The sequence below is a fragment of the Suncus etruscus genome, chromosome 18 (assembly GCF_024139225.1).
Source record: "Suncus etruscus isolate mSunEtr1 chromosome 18, mSunEtr1.pri.cur, whole genome shotgun sequence".
NCBI lineage: Eukaryota > Metazoa > Chordata > Mammalia > Eulipotyphla > Soricidae > Suncus > Suncus etruscus.
The window spans coordinates 50,358,579-50,382,688 of record NC_064865.1 but is presented as its reverse complement, the minus strand read 5'-3'; the positions used below and the strand labels follow the sequence as shown (position 1 = coordinate 50,382,688).

Genomic DNA, 24,110 nt, shown 5'->3' with positions numbered 1-24,110 from the left:
ATGAAATTTTCCTATACATGGATGTACACGGAATCTATTATGCTGAGTGAAATAAGTCAGAGAGAGAGAGAAAAACGCAGAATGGTCTCACTCATCTATGGGTTTTAAGAGAAATGAAAGACACCCTTGTAATAATAATTTTCAGACACAAAAGAGAAAAGAGCTGGAAGTTCCAGCTCACCTCAGGAAGCTCACCACAAAGAGTGATGAGTTTAGTTAGGGAAATAACTACATTTTGAACTGTCCTAATAATGAGAATGTATGAGGAAAATGGAGAGCCTGTCTAGAGTACAGGCGGGGGTCGGGTGGGGCGAAGGGAGACTTGGGACATTGGTGATGGGAATGTTGCACTGGTGATGGGTGGTATTCTTTACATGACTGAAACCCAAACACAATCATGTATGTAATTAAGGTGTTTAAATAAATTTAAAAAAAAATTAAAAAATAAAATCTCTCCTGAGCACTTAGGGATTACCTAAATACATAGAGTTCATCTATTTGCCATGCAATTCGTAGCTTTGGGAACACATGTCAGATATTGGAAGAAAATGTCTAAATGACAATCTTTAGCTACTAAAGCACTTGCTGAATAATCAAATTCTCCTTTAATTGCATTTTCAGCAATTCTGATGAAGCACATCTGTACTATATTACTGACAGCAGTTAAGATGAGGGTGAACCTTGAAGTAAGAGCATGTGCATATCAAATAAAGCTCGAATTACAAGTGTGCCTTCTCTTCTCTTCCCCAACCACACACATCCAGTCATGCAGTCACATCAGATTTACAAGGATTTCAGGGTTGTTTTTATGAGGGGTGGGGTTGTGGCACACCCAACTCTATGCTTTGTGGGGAAGGGGGGGGTATATGTTGCCAGAGCTGGAAGCCAGGTCGCCTCTGTAAAAGCATGTGCTCAACCAGTAACCTAACATCTCTGGCCTGCTGAGAAGTAAGTTTTTAATAAAAAAAAAAAAAAAAAATCTAAATTAGAGCCTTAAGAAAGTGGTAATTGGGGGGACTGGAGTGATAGCACAGTGGATAGGGCACTTGTCTCACCAAATGGCCAACTTGAGTTCAATTCCCCATATCCCATGTGCCCCCCCCCCCAAGCCTGCCAGGAGGAGTTTTACCTAAGCACAAGAAGTAGAAATAACCCCTGAGTGTGGCCCTCAAAAATAAATCACAAAAATGGTCTTGGGCTGGCGAGATCGTGTCAAAGGCTGAGGGCCTATTCTGACTACAGGAGGGCTCAGGTCTGACTCACAGTTTAACAGGGTCCCCGAACCACAACTCGAAGTGACTCTCCAGCACTGAGCTGAACACAATCCACGCACTGGAGCACCCCCAAGTGTGGCCCAGAACCAAAAAACGAAATTGAATTAAATTTCAGGGAAAGTAATAAAAACTGCTAAGTACACAAAAATGAACCATTTTCCACTTTTAAATAAACAATGGAATACACTTGAAATTCTCACAGACCTTACCCACAAAAGTCAAGCATTTTCTATTCGTCCTGAAGCATTTTGTGCTTTTCTACTGCCAGGGGGAAAAAAAAATCAGTGACAAACCGTTTACATGAAAAAAAAAAACTAGACAGTTTTAATTACATATAAAACTGCCCTTCTACTCAGGTCATAAACTATGCTGGATGTAATCTGCTCTATGAATGAGCTAGCACGAGGTTTTCACCAAACTCTATAGGAAGCAGATTCACCAATCTGACTTAAAGTCAGATTCATATGACGTAATTTTTTTTTTTTTGCAATTCCTACCTAGAAAAACTATTCATAGAACCTAGACTCTTTCATCACTCCACTGCCAGTAACCAATTCAAGCAATAAAAGATTCTGCTAAATTTTCAAAGACTGTCACAACATAAAATAATATTCCGGAATAGACATACATACATGATGTGGTTTAAAAAAAGCCACATAAACCATTTAGCTATGGTTGCAATGTTTTAAGCACTGAATTATTTTTAAAAAGCTTTTTAAAAAGTAATGGCTTCTGCTACACAAAACATGAAACATTTGCTGACATGTTAAAATAAGGTTTTATCATTAATTATACTGGCTTATTCAGGAGCTCTTGTCTACAAAATGGTTAGTAAATAGCCACATTTTCAAAACAGTCTCAAAGATAAAAATCCTGTCCTACTAAAACTATGTGAGCCAGAGATTCACTTAAAAAAAACAGAAAATTAAATATAAAAATATATATAACCTCACTTAATAATTTGCACAGAAAACATCCAACATATTTTTTAATCAAAAAAAAAAAGCAAGTTAAAATATTAAACACAGGTAAACAGTGCCACCTCTTGGTACAAGTAGGAACTGAATTGGATGAAATATCTTTAATATAACATTTTGGTTTTGGGGTCACAGCCTGTGGTGTTCAGGGCTTACTCCTGGTGGGACTTGGGGGTTTCTGGGCAACCCAGCTGCAAGGCAAGCACCCTATCTGCTGTACTATCATTATGGCCCAACTATACTGCTGTTATTAAACTCAGGTCAGCCACATTTAAGATAAATACCCTAACCACTATACTTATCTCTCCCTCTTTTTTTTTTTTTTTTGGTTTTTGGGTCACACCCAGCAGCACTTAGGGGTTACTCCTGGCTCTATGCTCCGAAGTCACCCCTGGCAGGCACAGGGGACCACATAGGATGCCGGGATTCGAACCAAAGACCTTCTGCATGAAAGGCAAACACTTTACTTACCTCCATGCTATCTCTCCGGCCCCTGTCCCAACATTTTTAAAGCATAAATAGCAACAGGTATTTAAGATACCATTTCTCACAGTTGAACACAACAATAAAGAATATGTTAGAATAAAGAATAATTAATAAATAAGCTACTTATTTGTAAATTCATATTTTCAAAGACTGCCTCACGTTAATAGTAGAGTTTATTTCATTTCAGAAGAACCAGGCTTATAGGAACCAAGATTCAATCCCTGACATTGATTGTTTCCCTGACTATTACTGCATGACTTTAAGCACTGCTGAGACTGGGGAAGATAAGGAAACAGCTTGGAAAATTATGGTGAATGATCCAAAGGTCCTTGTAATGACTTGTAACTGATCCCTTTTTTTTCTTGTTTTGTTTTGGGGTCACACTTGGCGGCACTCAGGAGTTACTACTCCTGGTTCTGCGCTCAGTAATCACTCCTGGCAGGCTCGGGGGACCACATGAATTGCTGGGATTTGAACCACCATCCATCCTGGATCAGCTGCGTGCAAGGCAAATGCCCTACCACAGTGCTATTGCTCCCACCCCAAAATTGCTCCTTTTTGAAATAAGTTGGGGGTAGGTAGAAATACCCAAGGATCTCCTCCACATGTGGCCTCTAAACAAAGAAACAGTATCTAATGTTATGGACCCCTTGGGCTCTGACTCCAGAACTGAGATCACTAAATGGGCAAGAAGTGACACAGATATTGAGGGACGGTCTTTAGACAGTGGTAAAGTGTGGGCAGTCCAATAACTCAGTCCACCAGAAGTATAAATAGCCCTTGTAGCACTGGTATGTGAAAGGCAATTTGGCAGAAGCACTGCTGGAAAGGGGAGAGATCTCCACAAGGTCATCCAGGTCCCCTGCTTGATAACAGCAGGGACCTCCAAGTACCACCAGGTGAGAACCAAACCTGCCCCCGCCAAATAAAATTGCTCATTTTAAAATGCCAACATCATAACATTTGCATGAGACAAATCACACACGTATCCTGATTAAAAAGTCCTCCCTACTCTGCATCAAGTTTTTACAATAAAAGAATATTATTGTTTTCACCGTGTTTCAGATTACATTCGGCGAAGTAAAGTTTATTGATGTGTAAACCGACATGAAGGAGATGAGCAGAGCTTGGAGAGCTGCCTCAAAGGATCAGAGGCTCCTTAGCTTTGCATGTGAACGCCCCCAAGTTTGACCCCACATGCTCCCAGAGTCGGAGGTACTAGGCAGAGCAGGAACAAAAAATAACCAAAAAAGAATCAGACAAACACCACTGATATTCATACTATATTTTACAGGCTCAAACTCTCTTAATCCAAGATGATCATCTTCCAATCTCTGCTTACTTGGAGAAGGGAAAAAAACCCTCGGCTGAAAATTTGTTTTATATTCTTCAGTCACCTCTGGTTTTGTTTTGCCTTTTTTTTCCTCCTTCCTGAGGAAAAAATATAGGCCCCTGTTTAAGGGTTTAAGCCCCCAGTTTCAGGAATTTAAACCGAATCAAGGTTTATACATGTGGTTTGCATCTGACTTGAGTCACAAGATAAAAACGAGCTGGATGAGATAAGCTTCAAATACTCTCCCCCAAAGCTTCTGTGCCTTAATTCGCTCTCATTATTTGATATCTCTATTCCATCTTCTGTGTGGTTTTCTTTAGAGCTCTCAATGAATTCCTCAAGAGTTTTATTAGATCATAACATATTTATTCTAGAACACCTTCATGGTTTATCTTATTTATTTTCTCCTACGGGAGAAGACGAGTCTCATGGGAGTTGTGGCTCTGATTCACTTGTTACTATGAGTTTTACTCAAATCTCAGTCATTAGTAGCTCGTTGGAGAGATTTCAAAAATCTTAGTTAATATGTGATTCCATTCTTAAAATATACAACAGCTCTATGTGAAGATGAAAATACAAAAAAGCAGTGATGACAGCCGACAAGACAGTTACTAAAAATAACCCCAAAACACCAAAAGAAGGCTGGAACAAAAGTACAACAGGTAGGGCATTTTCCTGGCATGCAGCCGACCTGGATTCAAACCCCAACCCTATATATCGCCCCCTGAGCCCACGAGGAGTAAGCCCTGAGCAAAGGAATGACACAACAACAAAAGAAAAGTACTAAAAGGATGAAAGAAAGACTAGCAGAGGATTATAAATTCAAAGGCTCTGTGAAACAGGACACTATGATAAAAATACAGTGAACATGAAGTCTGAAATGAACTAGCCTCACCTTTTATTCATAACATAGTTCAGAAAAACCACGGCATTAGACATGAACAATAGCCAACTTAGCTATCTCTTAAAATGATTGGTCAGAAAGACAACAGAACAACGTTCAGAATACAACTTTGAAGGATTTCATTTCACCCAGCAACCTTTTTTCATTATTATGAAGGCTAATCCAGGGGCTGGAGAGATAGGAAGGTGCTCGCCTTAGACTCGGCAGAGCTGGGTTCGATCCCTGATACTGCATAGGATCCCCTGAGCACCACCTGTGGTCCTGAGCATAGAGTCAAGAGTGAATCCCTAAACACTACCAGATATGGCCCAAAAAACCCAAAAGAAGACAAAGAAGAAATCTGTCTGGCCTCTGTTTCTCAAGAGTATATTGTGGATCTTCTCTAGCAATCCTTGGCCTATGTATGTCTGAATAGATGAAAATCCCATTTTGAAGGCCTTTGAATTTCGTTCACTTATGTTTCTTTAATCCTGAGTAAAAAGGGAAAAATGAAGGATGAAAATATGTCCTTCTTGTTGCCACCCTTATACTATACCGCTTACCTGGCATTGTAAAGAGTTCACTGTCTGCATATAATACTCAAAGATCTCTCTCTCTCTCTCTCTCTCTCTCTCTCTCTCTCTCTCTCTCTCTCTCTCTCTCTCAGCAAGAGCAGAGTATGCACAGACGAAAACACACAAAACCAAATTTTATTAAGTTTGAGGGAACATCAAAATTTCTAATGCTGAATCCAATCCCATTAAATTGAAAGCAATTACTGCTTCCAATTTAATAAGAATGGATTAAATTAGATTTCTGATTCAATAGAATTTGTAGCATCCATGGCAGGAAAAGTGATAGCATGAGGATCTGATCCAAGACATATCAAGACAAGGCCGACTGGATCTGACAGCTACATAAATAGGATCCTGTGAGAAAAGTCCAGGGAGGGAGTGTCTCTCTCTCTCTCTCTCTCTCTCTCTCTCTCTCTCTCTCTCTCTCTCTCTCTCTCTCTCATTCTCTCACACACACACACACACAACACATGCATGCATAGACAAATACATGCTTTCAACAAACACATGCATCTGACCATCAAAATCTATTTTGATCTTTTAAATTTGCCCATTAAGAATAAAATTCCTGGGAGTCAGAGTGATGGCACAAGTAGTAGGGTGTTTGCCTTGAACATGCTAACCTAGGAAGGACCCTGGTTTGATCCCTCGGTGTATCTTATGGTCCCCCAAGCCAGAAGCGATTTCTGAGCACCTAGCCAGGAGTAACCCCTGAGTGTCATCGGTGTGGACCAAAAATCAAAAAAAGAAAATTAAAAGAATAAAATTTCTTCAAAACATTATATTCAGAAGACCGAAGTGATAGCACAACGGTAAGACATTTGCCTTGCACACAGACAACCTGGGACAGACTTGGGTTCAATTCCCAGCATTCCATATGGTCCCCAGAACCTGCCAGGGGGGAATTCTTTTATTTTTTCTTTTTTTTTTTTTTGGTTTTGGGGTCACACCCTTGGTGCTCAGGAGTTACTCCTGGCTTCACTCAGAAATTGCTCCTGGCAGGCTCAGGGGACCATATGGGATGCTGGGATTTGAACCATGGTCTGTCCTGGATCTGTTGCATGCAAGGAAAATGCCCTACTGCTGTGCTCTCTCCAGCCCAACCAGGGGCGATTTCTGAGCATAGATCTAGGAGTAACCCCTGAGCACTGCTGCCAAGTATGGCCCAAAAAAACAACAAAAAAAAAAAAATTACATTCAGACAAATCTTTTTTTCTGTGTTCACCAGAAAGTACCTCAGCTCTTCCTCACCTGTGTGCCAGACAAGGCACTTCGTGATGGCACATTGAACACTAACATTTCCTCTTTAGAAAGGACTATAGTTGTCAACTTCGTGAACTAAGAACATTGAAGGTCAGAGGTACTGACATCTCCCTCATCTGTCCAATGTCATAAGCCTAATATGTAGCCTTGGCTGCTTTTACAGTCTAGCTCTTAATCCCTAATAACACTGTCCCTCACACTGCAGAGGGAAGGATGGCTCAGACAGAAGGAAGTCGTGAGTGATGGGAGAAAAAAACTGCAAAACAGACAAGGCTAAGAGAGGAACTAGATGAGAGAAACAAAATCAAAAGGCATGAGGCCGGAGCAATAGCACAGTAGGTAGGGCATTCACCTTGCATGCGATCATCTGGAGTTTGATCCCAGGCATCTCATATAGTCCCCCCAAGCACTGCCAGGAATGATTCCTAAACCTAGAGCCAGAAGTAACCCCTGAGCACCACCAGATGTGTCTTAAAAAGAAAAAAATAAAGAAAGGTATCAGGGCAAGGATAGCAGCTTCTGAGGAGAGTCGGACTTCATGTGACAGATTAGAGCTAGCACAATGGTTTTCCATCCTCACTCTACGAGTGTATAGGAGCCAATCAAATGTAGAGTTACTATCACCCAAAACACTGGGCCACACCTTGCAAGGCTCAGGGCCGACCCCTTGCTCTGTGCTCAGGGGTCATTCCTGGTGGGGTTTAGGGAGCCGTTTGTGGTGCCAGGGAAGGAGCAAGGGTCAGTCACATGCAAGGCAAGCACCAGAACACCTGTGTTCTCTCTTTAACACAATCAACTCATATGGTATGCTATAAGATTTATTTACCCATACATAGATAAATGAAAAATCTGTGGTCATCAACACAAAACTTCTTGCCAACTTTGAGAAGCACCAAGCTACAGTGAAGGAAGAAACCTAAGACAAGTGTCTTCAGGCTGGTCCGAGTGCAGTGGTGTTTACAATTGAATTGATCACAGCCAGTTACAGATTTCTTGGGGGCCGAAGAGATAGCACAGCATAGGGCATTTGCCTTGTATGCAACCCAGTACAGACCCAGGTTCGATTCCCAGCATCCCATATGATTCCCCTGAGCCTTCCAGGAGCAACTTCTGAGCACAGAGCCAGGAGTAACCACTGAGCACCATCGGATCAGACCTCCCTCAAAAGAAAGAAAAAATAGAGAAAAATGTTTGCAGACTCCCAGTCATTTAAATCATTTCCCTGCAGATACCCTCTTCACAGTGACAGGAGAGGGGCCAGGGACTAAGGTTCTTAATTCCATTGCTTACACCCACTGTCATTTATAAAATTCCTCGTCCACCTTAATATATGTTAATATTTTGACAATTAATGAGTTACTCGGGTGCATCTTGTGTGAAGGTTCATTTTTCTGTAAGCCAGAGAGCAAAGGTAACTAATTGTGTCCTGGACACAAAAGCTCCCACCCTAGGAGGCTCCTCTAGGCAAGAAGACATCACCTCATTCTGAGAAAGGCTCCATCGATGAAGATACCAGGCAGGAAGGTCATGCATGGATGAGACATTTCACCTCTGACCTCCAGCAGACACATTTCAGGTTGACATTCTGAGCAGTAAGGATCAAGCTGCCTCTGAAAACATTAATGTGTCCAATCCTTACCACTGTACTACCGAAAAGTTATTATTTTCCCTGATGGCAAGGTGGAAAAAAAATATAATTGAATAAATTCTAATCATTTTCTTAGATGTTTCTAACATAAGATATGTCTTTACTGTGTGCAATAGTAAAGCTGTAAAGAATGAATAATGTCATACTGCCATCTACTGATCATGAGCTAGAAAAGCACACATCATATTAACTGCAAACCCCCCAAAATTTTAAAGGCCCAAAAAAATCCCTCTCTGCCCCATTCCAGTGTCAATATATCAGAAGCGTCTTTTGCCCTAAAATTCAAAGACAACAATTCTAAATAAATAAATAAATAAATAAAATAGATGCTCAAACTACCCGGTGGTAATTAGTGCTGTCTAATTTTCTGTTCAAAAACAAAATATATATATTGGAACAGATTATTTCTAAGTGAATTATCAAAAAACATGTTTCCTAAAATCCCAAAAGGCAGGGGTCACATAATCCAAGGGTCAAAGTACTGACCTTGCATATGACTGAGTCTCTTTTTTTCACACCTGCACCAGATAGGACCCCAAGACTGCCAGGGGAGATCTCTGAGTATAGAGTCAGGAATAGTCCCTAAGTCCACTAAATGTGGGCAATGCCCCCCCCCCAAGAAGCCCCTAAAAGTAATGAAATATCTCAAAGGGCAAAGTGAATCATTAAACAATTAAGCAAATGGTCAAGTTTCTGAGTAAAGAGAGCTCTGTTAACTTGTCTCAAAAAAAAAAGTAAAATATTTTGAGCACAGCAGGTAGGGCATCTGCAACTGCATAAATCCAACCCAAATTCAATCCCTGGCATCCCATATAGTCCCCCTGAGCTACCAGGAGTGACTTCTGAGCACAAAAAGAAGAGTAACTCCTGAGCAATACAGGATATGCCCCCCCCAAAGAAATAAAATATTTTAAGTAGGGGGTCAGAGAGATAGCACGGCAGTAGGGCATTTGCCTTGCACGTGGCCAATCCAGTTTGATTTCCGGCATCCCATATGGTCTCCCAGCCTGCCAGGGACATTTTCTGAGTGCAGAGTCAAGTATAGATCCTGAGTGCCGCCAGGTGTGACCCAAAAACCAATCAATCAATAAGTAAATAAATAAAGTTTAAAAAATATTTTAAGTAGAAAACATTTGGTATGATTCAATATCACAATGCCAGAGATCTTGAAAGAAATCATTTGAACACCATTTCACTCCACAGTAGTTGATATTCAAGAATGAACATAATTACAAGCGAGTTGAAATAGCACTACATAGATACTATGAGAACACAAACTAGATGTTTAAGAGGCCCGAAAAAAAAAAAAAACAGGCCAAAAATTAAACAGGATTAAAAAATAGTTATCTTCCAGTTCCCAAAGTCAGATCACAAAGAAATGAAAACGCATCCAACATTTGCTAGAGAGAATATTGGGAAAAAAGAATTTGGGATTGGGGGGTTGGAGCAGTAGGGTTAAGACATACAACCCACCCAGATTCTATCATCGGCATTGTATGTTGTCCCTGAGCACCACAAAAGAGGCAGGCTTCTGAGCACAGTAAGCCCTGAGAACACCAGATGTAGCCCAAAGACACCCCCCCCCCAAAAAAACCCACATTGGGGCTGGATAGATAGCACAGCTGTAGGGCATTTGCCTTGCATGCAGCCGACCAGGACTGATGGTGGTTCAATTTCCAGTGTCCCATATGGTCCTCTGAGCCTGCCAGGAGCGATTTCTTACTGCAGAGCCAGGAGTAGGTCCTGAGCTGAGCTAGGGCTAGATGTTAGATGTTAGATGCTTGATGTTAGAATTTAACATCAAGGGCCCGGAGAGATAGCACAGAGGCATTTGCCTCGCAAGCAGCCAATCCAGGACGAAAGGTGGTTGGTTCGAATCCCAGTGTCCCATATGGTCCCCCCTGCCTGCCAGGAGCTATTTCTGAGCAGACAGCCAGGAGTCACCCCTGAGCAACGCCGGGTGTGACCCAAAAAAAAAAAGAAAAAGAATTTATCATCAAGACAGAAGGGCCTGCAGTTACTTAGAGCAACAAGTCAAATCTCCCCTTGCTGCCCTGCACTACACAAAATTGGGGAGAATTCCAGGACAACCATGGAAAAATTGTACAAGTGTCCAGCCAGCAAGTGTGGGAACACAAATGTAATCCGCAGGTCCAATGGTGATGACTGTTAGCTGTGCATTTCTTATAGCAGAGTTCTGGGCAAGCCCCAGAGTGCAGGATTACACCTTTCCTTGCAGTCACCTAGGATTCCCATCCCCATGTAGAGACCCCACCCTTTCTGGATTTACTCCTCAACTCTTGGGTACCTGGGCTGTTTCCAGCTATTGTGAATAGTGAAGTTTTCAGTGATTGAGCTGTTGTGAATAGTGAAGCAATGAACATGAAGATGCAGATCATTTTTCTGAATAGACTTTTTTTCTTTCTGCTTTTTGCTTCTGGCCACACCTGGCTCTGCTCAAGGTTCATTCTCCTGGCTCTGCATTCAAGTAGCACTCCTGGTGGGCTTGGGGGTCCACACAGGATGCTGAGTATCTGCCTCTGTGTAGGCAAGTGTGCTACCCACTGAACTATCACTCAGGCCCTAGACATTTTTGGTCCCTTGAAATAAATGCCTAGGGGGGTGTTCTTTACATGACTGTAATCATACAACTATAATCATGTTTGTAATCATGGTGTTTAAATAAAGATAATTATAAAAAGAAAGAAAGAAAGAAAGAAAGAAAGAAAGAAAGAAAGAAAGAAAGAGAAAGAAAGAAAGAAAAAGAAAGAAAGAAAGAAAGAAAGAAAGAAAGAAAGAAAGAAAGAAAGAAAGAAAGAAAGAAAGAAAGAAAGAAAGAAAGAAAGAAAGAAAGAAAGAAAAAGAAAGAAAGAAATGCCTAGAAGTGAAATTGCTGGGCCATGTGGAAGCTCAGTTCCGAGTTGTTTGAGAAATGTCCATCTTGTTTTCTACAAACTGCTGTGTGGATCTGGAGAGGATCATGCTGAGTGAAACTAGTCAGAAAGAACAGGATACGGGCCGGAGTGGTGGCACAAAGGGTAGGATGTTTGCCTTGCATGTGCTAACCCAGAACAGACTGTGGTTCGGTCCCCCAGTCTTCCATATGGAGCCCCCAGCCCAGAGCGATTTCTGAGCACATAGCCAGGAGTAACCCCTGAGCATCACCACATCACCAGGTGTGGCCCAAAAACAAAAACAAAAAGAACAGGATGGACTCAAGAGGAGCTCCCAGATGTGTGGGATTCAAAGAAGCAGAGTATGAGAATAGCAAATTCCAAAAAAAAAAAAAAAAACCAGAAACTGAGACTGGTCTCCAGCAGGAAATTCACCATAGAATAAAGGGACAGGGCATATGGATTGGGGGGAAGGGGGAGGGTTGGGGTTGAATGCATAAAATGATTTATGCATGAAACCCTCCCATTAAAAATTATTGTAAACTACAGAGAATAAATTAAATTCAATTTCAAGGGGCTGGAGATAGCATGGAGGTAGAGTGTTTGCCTTGCATGCTGAAGGATGGTGGTTCGAATCCTGGCATCCCATATGGTCCCCCCAACCTGCCAGGAGCAATTTCTGAGCGTAGAGCCAAGATTAACATCTGAGTGCTGCTGGATGTGACCCAAAACCCCCCCCAAAAAAAATTCAATTTCAAAACTAAAACCAAAATAAAGAGATAGCAAATCTATTTTTTTTTTTTTTTTTGGTTTTTGGGCCACACCCGGTGACGCTCAGGGGTTACTCCTGGCTATATGCGCTCAGAAGTCGCTCCTGGCTTGGGGGACCATATGGGACGCCTGGGGATCGAACCGTGGTCCGTCTCCTAGGCTAGCGCAGGTAAGGCAGGCACCTTACCTCCAGCGCCACCGCCCGGCCCAATAGCAAATCTATTAAGCTCCTTTAAGACAGCCTGGAGAACTGAATTCCTCAAGAGTGGGGGTCGGAGAGATAGCACAGCGGTAGGGTGTTTGCCTTGCATGAAGTTGATCCAGGACGGGAGGGTGATTCGAATCCCAGCATCCCATATGGTTGCCCCCATGCCTGCCAGGAGCGATTTGAGTGCAGAGCCAGGAGTAAACCCTGAGCACCACCGGGTGTGAACCAAAAACCAAAAACCAAAAATAAAAAGAATTCCCAAAGAGTCTTGAGAGCAAGAAGACAGCCTGGTGACCCAGTGAATCTAGTTCCACTCCAAATTCTACTCTCGAGAGATGGCTGCTGGCACTGCACTTCCAAACCATAATCAAGGCCAAATCATTGCGAAATTCTCCGTTTTCTACGTAAAATTAAAAGGGCCAAAATAACCAGGAAAAAAAAATTAAAGCTTATGAAGAATATGCTGAGCACATGCAAAGAACCTAATATAAGACTATTTCCATGGTAACGCAGGAGGGAACGTTGAAAGCAAAAGAGACACGTCTTAATGGTTACATCTTAAGATTATAGTTTCTGAAGCACACATGGGATAGATATAAAAGGTAAAAGCTTATAAAATTAGCTTAAAATGTCCCACACGAGGACAGTTACCAACAGAGGTAGATCCTATTTTAATGTATATCCAAGTCTTGGCTGATCTGTATAGCACCTTTCTGTTTAACTTCTGAGAGTTAGAAAAAAGTGAAGCTTTGGTCATCCAGTGTGTTTCAGACGTTCTGAAAATGCTCAGAATATACTTTCACTATGATTCTAGCTGGATTATAGTGAAAGCAAAGTAAAATAACTTGGGGTCAGAGTGATAGGACAGTAGGTAGGTAACAAAAGAAAATCCACCTGCAATGACACAAACAGCTCATGGCTGGCATAAAGACCCCATGGAATGGGGGACACTACTTGCCCCTCACTCCCCTAAAGAACTGATATGCAAGATAAATAAAGCACCAGTTGAACTCTACCCAAAAAAAGAAATCCCAAACCCCAACCCTATTAAAAAAGGAGGGAAAGATAAATAAAAGACATACAGAGAGCCCAAAAAGGTGTATGAACAATAATATTATTAGGATGTAAGAAATGATGCAATCAAATAATTTGCTGCTCTGTGGATGGGCCTGGAGAGTATCCTGCTAAGTGGAGTTAAGTCAGGAGAGGGACAGACACAGAATTTTCTCATATGTGGGATATAAAGATATGAAGGAAATAACCAATGCCCAAAGGCAACAGAAGTGGCTTTCAGTTAGCAGCTTATCATCGCATATTGGTGGATAAGGGGGCTCCATACGGGAGATGGAACATGAGGACAGTGGTGGAGGGAAGCAGGCAATCTGGTTGAATATGTAGTGCTTGGTGGAGCCGGAGCGATGGCACAGCAGGGTAGGTATCTGCTTTGCATGCAGCCAACCCAGGTTCACACCTCAGCATCTCGCATGGTCCCCCAAGCCTGCCAGGAATGATTTCTGAGCGAAGAGGCAGGAGTAACATAAGAACTGCCAGGTGTGGCCCCAAAAATGAAAAAAAAAAAAATGTAGTGTAAGAATGTTTTAAGCATGGAATCCTATCATTCACAGGGCTGTCAATCACAGTGCCTAAAATACAATTGAATAATATTGTGTGTATATATATATATGTCTATATACACATATACCCCATTATATATATATGTGTGTATATATATATGTGTGTGTATATATATATATATATATATATATATATATATATATATATATATATAAACCTTTGAGAAACTACACAGAACAATGCCAAGAACAGAAGCTGTGTTGATACCACTCATTATACCTCGTATTAGCTCTAATCACAAACTGGGTAAAGATGGGGATCTCCTCTCTGACCCATCTCCAACTCTGCAGGAACCTCATGCCAAAGTGCTTTCATTTGATCCCTGCAATATACTCCATGAAACGCCTCGTGCACTTGTAAGCTTTTAAGCAACTCAGTTTCTATCTCTGAGAAGTGTACAGAGATTCCCACTCCACTTAGAACTAACCAGCTCAAAATACAGTATCCCCCGGAAAGTCTATACCATTGATTTTCCACTCAGATGTGATGTGGAAAACCGATGGACTACTATTTGTGTAGCTTCCCACAGAATTGATCTACTCTTCATCTTAATGAGTTTTGTTATGTAGGTAAACTCAAAATATTAATGTAGGGGCCAGAGTGGTGGCGCAAGCGGTAGGGTGTTTGCCTGCATGCACTAACCTAGGACAGACTGTGGTTTGATCCCCCAGTGTCCCAATGGTCCCCCAAGCCAGGAATACTTTCTGAGTTCATAGCCAGGAGTAAGCCCTGAGCGTCACCGGGTGTGGCCTAAAACCCTATATATATATATATATATACACACATATATATACACATATATATACACACACACATATATATATACATATATATATATAAATGTAAAAATGTCATGAGGAGAGGAGAGGAAAAAGGAAAAGGAAGGGAAGGAAAAAGAGAAAGGAAGGGAAGGGAAGCAAAAGAAAGGGGAAATGGAAAAGGGAAGGGAAGGGTAAGTTCTTTCCTTTGCTATAAAACTTTGTATATAATTTTTTTTTGGGGGGGGCCACACCCGGCAGTGCTCAGGGGTTACTCCTGGCTGTCTGCTCAGAAATAGCTCCTGGCAGGCACGGGGACCATATGGGACACCGGGATTCGAACCAACCACCTTTGGTCCTGGATCGGCTGCTTGCAAGGCAAACGCCGCTGTGCTATCTCTCCGGGCCCTTGTATATAATTTTTATTATCCACAAGCCTAAGTTCCCAAACTCCAAGTTCAAACACAAAAGCTTAGCTTAAAATCTGTCACTCATGAGATGTGGTCCTTGGTTATATTGTTTACACAGACATTTCCATACAACAATCGAAATAGCCCCTAACCTCATTTGTAAAATTTATGTGTATCTCAAAATAAATACCAAGGCCAGAAAATAGGCTTATACATTAGCCATTCAATTATAATGCTACCTCTTCTAGCAAAGTATTTATTTCCACAAAGCAATATTATTTCTTTTAGTTTAAACAAAAGATTTTTAATATGACTTCATAGGACCAGAGCAATAGTACAGAGGGTAGGGTGTTTGCCTTGAACACAGCCTACCTGGGTTCTAGCCTCAATGCCACATATGGTTCCCTGAGCATTGCCAGGAGTAATTCCTGAGTGCAGATCCAGGAGTGTTGTAACCTCTTAACTCCTGAGCACCACCAGATGTGGCCCAAAGACCCAAAATAAATAAATAGATAAATGAATGAATAAGATTTTATTCTGACTTCATATAAAAAGGTCTCTCAGGCCCAGAGAGATAGCACAGCGGCGTTTGCCTTACAAGCAGCCAATCCAGGACCAAAGGTAGTTGGTTCGAATCCCAGTGTCCCATAGGGTCCCCCGTGCCTGCCAGGAAGCTATTTCTGAGCAGACAGCCAGAAGGAACCCCTGAGCATCGCCGGGTGTGGCCCAAAAACCAAAAAAAAAAAAAAAAAAAAAAAAAAGGTCTCTCTATAATATAAATTTTATTTTTATTTTATTTTTTTATTTTTGTTTTTGTTTTTGAGTCACACCTGGCAGTATTCAGGGGTTACTCCTGGCTCTATTCTCAGAAATCACTCACTCCTGGAGGGCTCGGGGGACCATATGGGATACTGGGATTCGAACCGCCATCCTTCTGCATGTAAGGCAAATGCCTTACTTACCTCCATGCTATCTCTCTGGCCCCCTATAATATAAATTTTAAAACAAAACCTACTTAAAACTTTACTATATAGAATTAAGAATATGTTCCAGATTTGACAATTTATAAGATAACTAAGGTGTACATAGAATACGAGCACTTTTCCTTTACTGCCAAAAAATAAAACAAAATAAATTTCTGATCTCATCCACATCTAGCTCCTGTGCAGCTAATCTTCATGTTCAGAGAGCAGTCACTGAGTGAATAAAAGATATTGTAACATACAAAAAAAAAAAAAAAACTGTCGAGCACTGTACCAGCCCAGACATTGGAAAATGACTTCTCTGAAACTGGGCGCTCAAGCTCGACACTGTTCTCAAGTATGCTTATCACAAATATTTCCTGTAATGTATTATTCTCATGTGTTTATGAACTTGCTCGCAGCTGTCGAATTCCTAAAAAAAGTCATGGTGGTAAACTTTTTCCAGTAACTGTACAACACCTGTTACCCTTCTTCATAACAGATTCAACTATAAATTAAACATAGCACACTTCCGTGTCTTTCTCTCTCTCTCTCCAGCATGATCTAACCTAGGGAAACAGTGAGGGGTGTCCCTACTCTAGGCACCAATAATCAGCATCCCTTTATCTACTGAGCCAGTCCTGGTATGACTTTGTTGATGAAACTAGATTAAGAGTTGTGAGGTTGGGGTCGGAGCGATAGTACAGCTAGGACACTTTGCCTTGCACACAGCCAACCCAGGTTTGATCCCCAGCAACCCATCTGGTCCTCCAAGTAACACTGGAAGTCATTCCTGAGTGCAGAGCCAAGAGTAAGAGCTGAGCATCACCAGGTGTGGCCCAAAATCAAAACAGAACAAAAAGTTGTTATGTTTTTCAAATGAAACAATGACCAGAATAAAAGGACACCACTCAGAATGGGAGCAAAAAATTGACCATCCATCATATTATAAGGGTTCATATTCAAGATATATGAAGCACTGGTAGCCGTTTACAAGGAAGAAAAACAAAAAGGAGACATCATCAAAAATGGAATGAAAAGATGAAATAGAAACTTTCCTGTTAGTCCATCCCCCATTCTTCCTGTAACCTTATCTATTAATAAGACCTGACCATTTCTGGGAGAGGTCTCTGGTGGGTAACAAAAGGTTTTGCCTCTACAGCAGAGGGAGATTAAGAGATTTTGGAGGACAGAGGGAGCAGGAGGAGGATTTGGAAGATGGAGGAGGAGACTGAGAGAAAAGCTTGAGGAGGAGAGATGGCTGAGAGACAATGCAGGGCTGATGATATCCAGCGTAAAAGGTTATGATAGGCCACACATGTGGTGCCTAGGGCCTTGAATAAAGCTGATATCTCCTGAAGCCTGCCTGTCAGTTTTCTCCCCATCGCTATCCTGAAGCTGCAGAACCAGTGGCCAGAGGGGGTTGCAGACACATGACCGGGGCTGGAGGAGAAAGATTTCATCTCTCCATCCATCCCATCACCATCCAGTCCCATCCAAGGGCTTTATTCTACACTTCCCCAAAGAAGACATACAAATGGCCAAAAGGCATATGAAAAAATACTCTGTACCCGTATTCATCAGGGAAGGAAATCAAAACAGCCATGTGATACCACCTCACACCAGAGAGCTTGGAACTCATCACAAAGAACAAGACAACCAGTGTCGGTTTGGATGTGAGGAAAAGGGAACCCTCTGACCCAACAATTCCACTTCTTGGCTTTACCCCCAAGGACCCCAAAATGTCATCTATTTTATTGCGTCTATTTCATCTAGTTCACTGCATCACTACTCACAAATCTGGAAGCAACCCAAGTGTTCAAGAACAGATAAGTGGATCAGGAAACTATGGTACAAATACACATTGGAATATACTGGGCTGCGAGGAATGATGAGGTCATGCAGCCTGCTGCTTCTTGGATGGAAACAGAGAGTCTCATCCTGAATGAAGTTATTCATACAGAAATACAGAAGAGGAGCAGACACAGAATGATCGCTCGTAGGTAGCGGAGAAAAACAAAGACAGTAGAGGAATAACAAACGCACAAAAGCACCAGAACAGGAGAGCTGGTCTTCAGTAGGAAGCAGATCATCAGGGGAGGAACGTGGGAAGTAGGACAGGGAGTGGGGGACACTACAACAACAGAGGAGGGAGCTGGTCACTCTAGGAGCTTCAGTATATGGACTATATGGAGCTAAAGTATATTATGCATGAATCCAAATCAATATCCACCTTGGAAACTGCAAAGCTCCAAAACAATTTTATGTGCCTGTCGTGGGCGAGAGAAAGACAACTAGGTTGACAATGGTAATGGGATTGATGTTGGAATGTTGTATGGCAGAAACTCAATCATGATCAACTCTGTAAATCATGGTGCCTTAATAAAACTCAAACTTTGTCAACAGAATTGTGGGGTCAGAGAGAGTACGACAGGTAAGGTGCTTGCCTTGCACACAACTGATGCCAGATTCAACCCACACACACATTCCCGGCATCCCATATGCTACCCGCCAAGTACCACCAAGAAGAATTCCTGAGTGTAGAGCCAGGACTCACCACTAAGCAATTCTGGGTATGAAACCTCCCCCACAAATAAAAGACCAAACACAAACTGGCTAAAGAACTAAAATGCAAATAAAAATGTATTCTTTAGGGCCGGGGAGATAGCATGGAGGTAAGGCGTTTGTTTGCCTTGCATGCAGAAGGACAGTGGTTCGAATCCCAGCATCCCATATGATCCCCCGAGCCAGCCAGGAGCAATTTCTGAGCGTAGAGCCAGGAGTAACCTCTGAGCGATGCTGGGTGTGACCCAAAAACAAACAAATAAACAAACAAAAAATGCATTCTTTATTAATATCACCTAAAAAAAGCCAAGTTCAGATTTTCCTTAATGCTTTAGGGAATGATCTTTAAAAAAAACATGGCTCCGGAGAGATAGCACAGCGGTGTTTGCCTTGCAAGCAGCTGATCCAGGACCAAAGGTGGTTGGTTCGAATCCCGGTGTCCCATATGGTCCCCCGTGCCTGCCAGGAGCTATTTCTGAGCAGACAGCCAGGAGTCACCCCTGAGCACCACCGGGTGTGACCCAAAAACAAAAACAAAAACAAAAAATGTATTGACTTTCAAATTGCCTCATCAGAATGAGTTAGGGCTTAATTATACTAAAAGTTACTAACCAACAGAGAAGGGATCTGTTTGATGGTTCTTGCAATATTTATTATTGATGTCTCAAATCTGAGTGTTTCTACCTCAAGAACAACTTTGCTCGGAGCTATGTAAATCAGAGTTTGCATTAATCAACTAATTACTGAAGGGTATAAAGCTATGAAAGGGTTACATTTCCAAGTCTTCCTACTCTTCATGTTCTGTCTTAAATGGTAGCCAAAGCAACATTGAGATAAAGAACAGAAGTGCAGGGCATTACTTCCAGGCTGATTTCAAGTTCCACACAGTTTCTCCCAGTAAAGATCGATGTTGTATGGCCACATAGCACAGAAACTAAGCCAGTGAGCTGGCTGAGGACCAATCATAAAGCATTCCAGTAGGGTCCCATTTGATACCCTTGAAGATATGAAAGTGAGCAGACACGCGAAAAATGCCAGTCTGCACTGCATAGAACCCATTTCCCTGCTCTGTCCATTGAGAGCCCCCAGGAAAACTGGCACTACGCCTACTGCCCAGAGGCCACTCTGGTACCAACCACCACTCACTCTCCCAGAAAGAAAGATCAGGCATCCTGGGGCAAGTGGTTGCATCCCAGGCTGTGGAAGGGAAAATAAGCACTAGAATATCTTGTAGTGCCAGAAAGTGTGCTCTGATAAATAGGACTCACTGAGAAGATACAAGCCAGCCGGAATAAAGTCCCAGGCCAGAGTGAGAGCACTAGAAACACCATAATCATGAGCGATCACCTCAAGAACAAAATCCAGATCCCATAGGGATATAAGAGCAAGAAAGGGCAGCTCTCCTGGAGACCAGGATTCCAGTCAACAGAAGCGGGAGAAAAGAAGAAAATAGAAAGTCACCACTCAGCAAAAAGCAGAGGAACAGTCTGCAGAGGAGTTTCACGACAGGGTCAGGTGAGTGGACAGAGAGCTGAAGCCCACGAAGGGTTTGACCCTGAGCACTGCAAGATCCCTTGAGTGCCCTCAGGTGTGGCCCCGAGCACTGCACCAAGGAGTGTGGAGCACCATAGAGTGGAGTTTTAAAAACAGAATAAGTGAAAGCAGAACAAAACCACTGGCAGATCCTGAACTGGTCAGATACTAAAGTTAGTGAGCTGGGGTCAGAGAGATAGCACAGGTAGGGTGTTTGCCTTGTATGCAGCTGATCCAGGACAGACAATGGTTCGAATCCCACAACCCTTATGTTCCCTTGTGCCTGCCAGGAGCAATTTCTGAATGCAATGCCAGGAGTAACTCCTGAGCGCCGCTGGGTGTGACCCAAAAAGTCAAAAAAAAATTATTTTTTTTAGTGAGCAAAAGTGGAGGAACAGCAGGATTATTAACTCCAGGGAGGAAAAACAGCCTCTTTCTGAGGGAAGTCTGCCAGGCATGGGTTGACGTCCACAGGAGCAAAGGCACTGTCAAAGCAAACCCCAAGCAAAGGGGCATAATCAGAGATGAAAGCACTTCTTTCCCGCTTTTCTGACCATAAATGTATGACCTGGTTATGATCATGATGAGACAGACGTCAGACAAACCTCACTGGAGGGACATGCTACAAAATAATTGTTTATTCTTACTTTCCAGGAAAAAACTGAGGAACTGTCACAAATTGGAAAGAGACTAAGGAGACATTGCTAATGACTGTGAGGTGAAAGCCTGAATTATATTCTGGAACCATAAAAGGATATGAATGGAAAAAACAGTAGAATTCCAATATAGTCTGTATTTTATCTTTACAGTATTATACTAATATTGGTTTCCTAGATTCTAGACTATACTGGGACTATGTAAAATGCTAATGGTAGAGAGAAAGACATGTAAACTAAACAGTTTCATCCCTTTTCTGTAAACACAAACGCATCGCAAAATAGTACGAAGGAGGCCAGAGAGACAGCACAGTGGGAAAGGCGCTTGCCTAGCTTGCAGCCAACATGGGTTCAATCTCCAGCATCCCATATGATTCCCCAAGCACCGCCAAGTGTGATCCCTAAGTGCAGAGCCAAGAGTCAGCCCTGAGCACTACCAGGTGTGGCCCAAAGAAGATTCTCTAGGAGGTACCTGTGGTCCTCCTGAGCATTGGTTGAAGAGCCCTCAAAATAAGTAAATGAAAACAAAACACACTGCTCTGAAACATTTGGCTCCAAACAATGTAATTAGTACCTGTGATTTTATATCCGTAAGTAGCCAGCTGTCCGGCCATATATTCTCCATCGGAGTTATTATGAGAACAGCCCCACGTCCGTATCCAAATTTTCTGGATCCCGGGAATTGTGCTATTAAACAATCATAGGGGTGAGAGGGGGAGAAAAAAAAGTAAGTAAGTCTCATTAAGGACACTTCCAAATAAATAATTCCTGGTATAGTATACAAAAAAAACATATTCACTACAGCCCCATCACTATTCATTAAATGCACTCAATTAACCCAGAAACTGCTGTTAAACTCAAAGTCTACAGTCAAGATGAAACAACCGCAGACTCCTGAGGAGATCAGACTCTCTCCAGAGTATGGAAGAACTACAGCCAGTGACTTGGGAGCTGAACCCCAGAAAAAGTGTCTTCTGCAATGCTTAAATGGGCCCCCCAAGTTCATAGTAGTCCCCCCAAAAATCTGCATAGAGGTAAATCTGATGGTTGGGTAACTTAAGAGGTGGGACATAGGGGTGATAGGAGGAAGCACCTGGCCATGACAACTCCACCTGCATCACCCCCAAGAGGCTCCACACGGCAACAGCACCCCAGAAGTGAGCATATATAGAAGATAGCCATGGGCACCCCTTGCAGAGCTGATACCTGCTGTCCCACCCAGTGCCACAGCTCCCAAATCAGGGAAGACAAGTATGAAACCGTAACCCCAGCTGGCCTGGGGAAGGCCATCCTCAGTAGCAAACCAGGGGGGAATCTGAGAAAGAACATCCCAAATCCATGCTCCTAGCGGAGACAATTCTCACCAAGATAACAATATTTTTTTTTCTTTTCAAAAAGTTGATTAAAGAACTCAAGGGCCATGCAGCACCAGAGATTGAACTCAGGATGCCTATATACAAAAATATGCTCCATTGAGTCATCTTTCCAAGCCAGAAGTTCAAAGACTAGAAAGAGCCAATTTTGTACATCACCACAGACAGAGTGACAGCTCCTCCCCCAGTCTGGAATGAAATTTCATTCCCAAAGGAAGTCACCTGTCACTTGGGGGACTGTCTTGCTCTTCCTCCAACTTTCCTGGGTTGCGCTTTCGCTTTCGCACCCTAGGGACAACTTGCTTTCTTGCGTAATGTCTGTCTTGTGGCTTTGAATCTTCCTGCGTCACGATATCTTCTATGTCGTCCAGGAGTTTCTCACAGGATGCAGAAGGCATCTTCTCCTCTAGCAAAGAAAGTAAAATAACGCACAGTTCTCAGTCCCCGAGAATAGGTTCCACAGTCTCACCACTGGATGTGGCCCAAAAACCAAAAAAGAAAAATAATCACACACTAATTAAGCTTCCCTACATACACTAAACACAAACCTCGTTTTATACTTTATACTTCACTTATGCTATATTATACTTCTCAGACTCATCTACCTGGTGCCAGATATATAACTGGCACACATTATACAGACACATATACACTATGCAGAATTTGTTGTTCTCATGACACAATAAGTCCTATAAGAACAAAGGAATCATCTCCTCCCCATTTATATCTATACCATTTATATCTACATCACTTTTGATACTGTCAAGCACTGAGCTGGCATACAATGACAAAATGGATGAATGAGGGGCCAGAAGAGATAGCATGGAGGTAGGGGATTTGCCTTGCATGCAGAAGGACGTTGGTTCAAATCCCGGCATCCCATATGGTCCCCGAGCCTGCCAGGAGCAATTTCTGAGCCTAGAGCCAGGAGTAACCCCTGAGCGCAGCCGGGTGTGACCCAAAGACCAAAAAGAAAAGAAAAAAAAATAGATGAATAAAACGCATGTTCAAGCTAAATGTATCAAGTCTATCTGGTATACAGCACATGGTACTCTGGTAAAAAGCTAAATACCTTCTATCACAATTCTAAGAAATGTTCAAAGTAAAGAAAGCTAAGCCCAAAGCGAGTGTTGGAGACACAGGACCAGGGTTAAAGCACTTGCCTTGCTTGTGGTCAATGTTTGTTTGATCCCCAGAACTAGGGGACACCCCTGAGCAAAGAGCTGAGAACAGCTCTGACCATGATGTGATGTAGCCCAATCCACCCCGAGCAAAACAAACAATTATACCATGAGTAAATACATTTAAAGCCTGTTTATTTGACTAAAGACTTTCTATCCTATATACACTTGCATAGGAATTTACTAAAGGAAAAGAAAGTATCGGAAGAGAGAAAAGAGGAATTCATTGGAGCCTTGTTTCCCAAAGCAGCAGATCCTTTGGGCTCCTAGGGTGATGGGGGTGGGGGGGGGGGCTGCATGGGACAGGAGAGGTATTGGGAGCAGTTGGGTGAGATTTATGTTTGTCCACAAGGTAAGGTAGATTGGGAGGAATGACTAAGTGGTTTTTCCCCTGAAAAAGGTCAGATACATTTGGGACTCTCCATACCAGAATGTAAAGTTAAGAAAGCAGAAAACATTGTTTAGTCTATTTTACAAAACTGAAATCCAAAGAAGACATTTATACAACAATTAGCTCTCCCCATTTGTGTCCAGCCTCACTGGTGAGGACCAATAGTTCAGTGTTTAAGAAACAAGCACATTCTAAGAAAAAATAAATGGGCAAAGGGAAAATTAGCAACTCACTGTAAAAAAAAAAAAAAAAAAAAAAAAAAAAGCCAGGGAGAGCTCCCAGGGATTAAGGTACTTACCTTGCATGTGACTGACCTAGGACTAGGCATACCACC

General features: G+C 42.2%; 1 protein-coding gene across 1 annotated transcript in view; it reads right to left on the bottom strand.

The window, feature by feature from the left end:
- Nucleotides 1–22,605, bottom strand: part of CDKAL1 (CDK5 regulatory subunit associated protein 1 like 1) — a 674,860-nt gene extending 652,255 nt beyond the window's left edge. The window contains exons 1-2 of the mRNA XM_049764810.1: nucleotides 22,427–22,605; nucleotides 21,406–21,518 (exon numbers count right to left, since the gene is read on the bottom strand). Coding sequence (XP_049620767.1) covers nucleotides 21,406–21,518; nucleotides 22,427–22,602 — 289 coding nt within the window. The 5' untranslated portion in view covers nucleotides 22,603–22,605. The remainder of the gene's footprint in view (nucleotides 1–21,405; nucleotides 21,519–22,426) is intronic.
- Between the last annotated feature and the right edge of the window lie 1,505 nt (nucleotides 22,606–24,110).